This window comes from Microtus ochrogaster, chromosome 10 (assembly GCF_000317375.1).
Source record: "Microtus ochrogaster isolate Prairie Vole_2 chromosome 10, MicOch1.0, whole genome shotgun sequence".
NCBI classification, from domain to species: domain Eukaryota; kingdom Metazoa; phylum Chordata; class Mammalia; order Rodentia; family Cricetidae; genus Microtus; species Microtus ochrogaster.
The window spans coordinates 43304021-43308124 of record NC_022016.1 but is presented as its reverse complement, the minus strand read 5'-3'; the positions used below and the strand labels follow the sequence as shown (position 1 = coordinate 43308124).

Here is a 4104-nt window from a genome sequence, read left to right as displayed (position 1 = left end):
TGTGGTTGCTGGGAATATGAACTCAGGACCTCTGGAAGAGCAGCCAGTGCTCTTAACCACTGAGCCATCTCTCCAGCTCTTATCCTACGCTTCTATAATTCTATTCTTGAGCGCTTATTACTCACGTATCCACCCATGGTGCAGTTTTCTCTCACGGGTTCCTTACTTTCTCCTCTGTACATCTGGTCACTTCTCCAGCATTTATCGGTCAGTCCCACGTTGCAGGCGCCACTATGTCAGGGTCCAACCCCAACATAAATTATCTTTCTGGAGCAGCGTGTAGGCACAGGAATAATTGAGACACAGTTCACACAGCAATATCAGAAGAGAGTCTCAGGGTTCATTCAAATAACAGCTTTTATATCCAAAGGTAAACTGAGGGAGAAGTTCATTAGCATTTTGTTTCCAGGGTAGCAGGACTAAAGTCACATCAGCAACTATGGCTGCCCTATCACGTAGCTTAGATTAACACCTCTTTTTAAAATTTGTTTTGTTTGTTTTTTAAGGCAGGGTTTCTTTGTAGCTTTGGATCCTGTCCTGGAATTAGTGCTTGTAGACCAGGATGGCTTCAAACTCACAGAGATCCACCTGCCTCTGCCTCCCAAGTGCTGGGATTAAAGGCGTGCGCCACCACCGCCCAGCTTTGGTGGTCTTATTCTTGATTTTGGAACTAACAGGCCCTTTTCATTGTTTGTTTTGGGGACATGTTCTCTCTGCACATCCCAGGTTGGCCTTGTACACCTTCCTATGCCCTCTGATTTCTGGAATTACAGGTATGTGCCACAAACACCATTCCTCTTACACCCTTTCAAAGTAGGTCAGGCAGACCTGACATTTACTACATCCTCAGCCTTGAATGGTGTGGGGAGATGGCCCAGTGGTTAAGAGCACGGGCTGCTCTTCCACAGGAGGGGGAGGTGAGGAGGAGAGGGGAGGAGAGGAGAGGAAAGGAAAGGAAAGAAGGAAGGATGACCTCGAAGTTTAGAGCCTCCTGCCTCAACTTCCGGGATTTCTGGCTGCTTAGACTTGCCATTAGCTGAGCCCTTCCGATGGTTATTCTAGCTGGGTAGGAAGCTGGAGGGGCAGGAGCATGCTAGTGAGGTCATACTCCAAGTACCTGGGTGTGGCCTCCAGTGAGAGGGACCATGGAACAGGACTATGGAAAAGTTCAAGGCTCCCAAGCTACTCCTGCTCGTGTTGTGTTCGGAGTTCATGTTCTTAGGTCTCATTCTGGGTTTTTCTGGTGCTCCCTCCCTAGAAGGTGAGAGTTTCGGCCCGTGAGGGGCTTAATCTTCAGCTGTAGGTCTTCTTCCGAGAGAACGCATCCTGGTACAGGTGGAAAAGTTTCGTGGCTACGTCACTCTTTAGCGATGTTCTTTGTCTCTGCCGTTCTGCAAACCCGGGTACTTGATGTGCCGGAGGAGCTTTCTGCCGGCCCCACGCAGTGAGAAGCTGCTGAGACACTGAAGAACCTCGGCGCCCGGGTACCACTGCCAGTTCATTCATTGGTCCATGCTGCCCCCTAGTGGCCGTGCGCCACATCTGCCTTGATAGAGCCCAGGGTCCGCAGGGGTAAACTACAAGCTAGCCAGCAGCATCCCAAGACCCACAAGCAGGGGGATTCAAGTCCAAAGGAGTCCAGAAGCACGTCACCACTTTATCAGCTTCTCTGTTTTTCGATATCTGCTTTCATTCAGATATTTTTTTGTTTGGGTGCTGGGGATGGAAGCCAGGGTCTCAAAAACATGATTTATGTATTCAATCCACTGCACTACATCCCTAGTCACCTATATATACAGGACAGGGTCTCAGTACCTCTGGGTTTGAGCCCTAGCAACATCATCTCAGAATATAGGTGGAGACAGGGGAATTCAAAGCCAAGGCAATCCTGGACTATATAGGTAGTTCAAGGCTAGCCTGGGACACATAAGATGCTATTTCACACAAATGAAACCCAAAAGGAAAATAACTCTTCCCTCGCCAAAAAAAAAAAAAAAACCAACAAGATGCAAGGAAGGAAATCATGTTTAATTTGTTCTATATGCAGCTTAGATGTTACAAAGCCCAAAGGTGATTTCTTTTCCTTTTTCTGTTTTATATTTTCTATTACTTGTGTATACATGTGTGGAAATGTGATCCCGCGGCATGCGTGTGTAAACCAGAGGACAGCCTATGGGAAACGGTTCTCTCCTTCCATGAGTGTCCCAGGGACAGAACTCAGGCTTGGTGGCATACACCTTTACCGGCTGAGTCATCTTGCCAGGCCTAACATGAATTTCTCGGAAAGGAAGAGCGCTCTAGTGTGGTTATGGGTAGCCCGGCTGCAGGGCCTGAAGTGGGTGCTGGGAGGTACAAATGGGAGACAAAGTGTATGCCCTTCCCTGGGTTCATCCTGGAAAGACAGAGAAGGAGCCTGTGCAGGCTCAGCCCCAGTGAAGGCTGGAGGGCTGGAGGGAGGAAGCCAGCCTCACCCTTATTACCTAGCAAATCGAAGGCACTTAATCCACGCCCACAGACCACTCACTAAAGCACCCAGGAGTGCCGGTAAGCTAGTGGGGGTTACGGGCCACCCTCCTTGACCCCATCCCTACTTCAGCACGTGTGCCACAGGCAGGGAGGAGGGGTGGCCAATATGTCAAGTTCCTAGACATTTATGTTTCTTTTTTCTTTTCTTTTCGACACGGTCTCTGAATGAAGCCAAGGTTGCTCTGGAATTCTATGAAGACCTGGCAGGCCTCAAGTTTGCGTAGTTCTCCCAAGCACTAGGATCATAGATGTGAACTGCCAAACCCAGCTAATTAAAAAAAATACAGCATTTCTCTGTGTAGCCTTGGCTGCCTTCAAATGCAGAGATTGCCTGCCTTTGCTTCCCAAGTACTGGGATTAAAGGCATGCGCCACTACAGCTGATTATAAAGGTTTGTGTGTGTGTGTGTGTGTGTGTATTCATGCTTGAGTGTATGTGCACCACATGCATGCAAGTGCCTGAAGAGGCCAGTAGAGGGCACCATATCTCCTGGAATTGGAGTTACAAATCAAGCACTTCAGAGGCTCCATGGAGATGCTGGGAAGTGAACCCTGGTCCTTCACAAGAGCAGCAGGTACTCTCAGCCACCAAGCTACACTCTTTTTTCTTTCTTTTTGGTTTTTCGAGACAGGGTTTTGTTGGGTAGCTTTGGCTGCCCTGAAACTAACCGGGGAGACCATGCTGGCCTAAAACTCACAGAGATCCTCCTGCCTTTGCGTCCAGGCCCAGCATAAATTTCTTAATTTTTTTTTTCGAGACAGGGTTTCTCTGTGGCTTTGAAGCCTGTCCTGGAACTAGCTCTGTAGACTAGCTCTGTAGAGATCCGCCTACCTCTGCCTCTTGAGTGCTGGTGATTAAAGGCGTGCGCCACCATCGCCCGGCAAATTTCTTAATTTTCAAAATACACTTTCTACAGTAACTGGGCAGGCACACTTCAAACAAACACCTCGGTTCAATACACTAAGCTGGTGTCAGCACTTTCTGCTAGGGAGCCAAGCATCATGGTCAGAGACGAGGGCACCATCCTGAGACTCGGCCCCACAAATAGGTCAGGGCCAGCACCAGAGAGCGGCCAGGGTCCCAGTCTTGTAGCGAGGGGCCTTCTGGTCAGCGGAGGAGGAGGTGAAAGTCTGGGGGGTGCTGTGTACTAGGAGGCCAAGACCCCGTGTCTCGGGGCCTTGTGTCTAGACACCGTGGGCTGAGCAGTGCACTGGTGCCCAGCGAGGCTCGAAAGGAACGGATGCAGGGAAGTTAGGCAGGGAAACCAAGTCAGGGCCGGGCCAGCCACAGGGCTTCTCAGCGGCACCCAGCAGCACTCCGCTTGATGTGGCAAGGCTTGCAGAAGAGGTGGTCATTCAGCGGGTAGCAGCCTTGGTCGGTGGGCTCCACAGAGAGAAGGACACTGCAGTCCTGGGGAGACAGAGCACAGGTGGGACCATGTCCTAGGGGACACTCGGCTCTTATATTTCTGCATTTTGAGACAAGAGTTTTTCTTTTTCTCTTTCTTTTTTTTTTTTTTTTTCTGACAGGGTTTCTCTGTGTGGCCCTGGCTGTCCTGGAAAGAACTCTGTAAACCAG

The 4104-nt window shown here is 49.8% G+C and overlaps 1 protein-coding gene across 1 annotated transcript in view; it reads right to left on the bottom strand.

Moving 5' to 3' along the window:
• Positions 1-2018: 2018 nt before the first annotated feature.
• The window catches only part of Fblim1 (filamin binding LIM protein 1), a 19794-nt gene continuing 17708 nt past the window's right edge, over positions 2019-4104 (bottom strand). Inside the window, exon 6 of the mRNA XM_026782269.1 lies at positions 2019-3936. Within this exon, the coding sequence (XP_026638070.1) occupies positions 3823-3936 (114 nt within the window). The 3' untranslated portion in view covers positions 2019-3822. The remainder of the gene's footprint in view (positions 3937-4104) is intronic.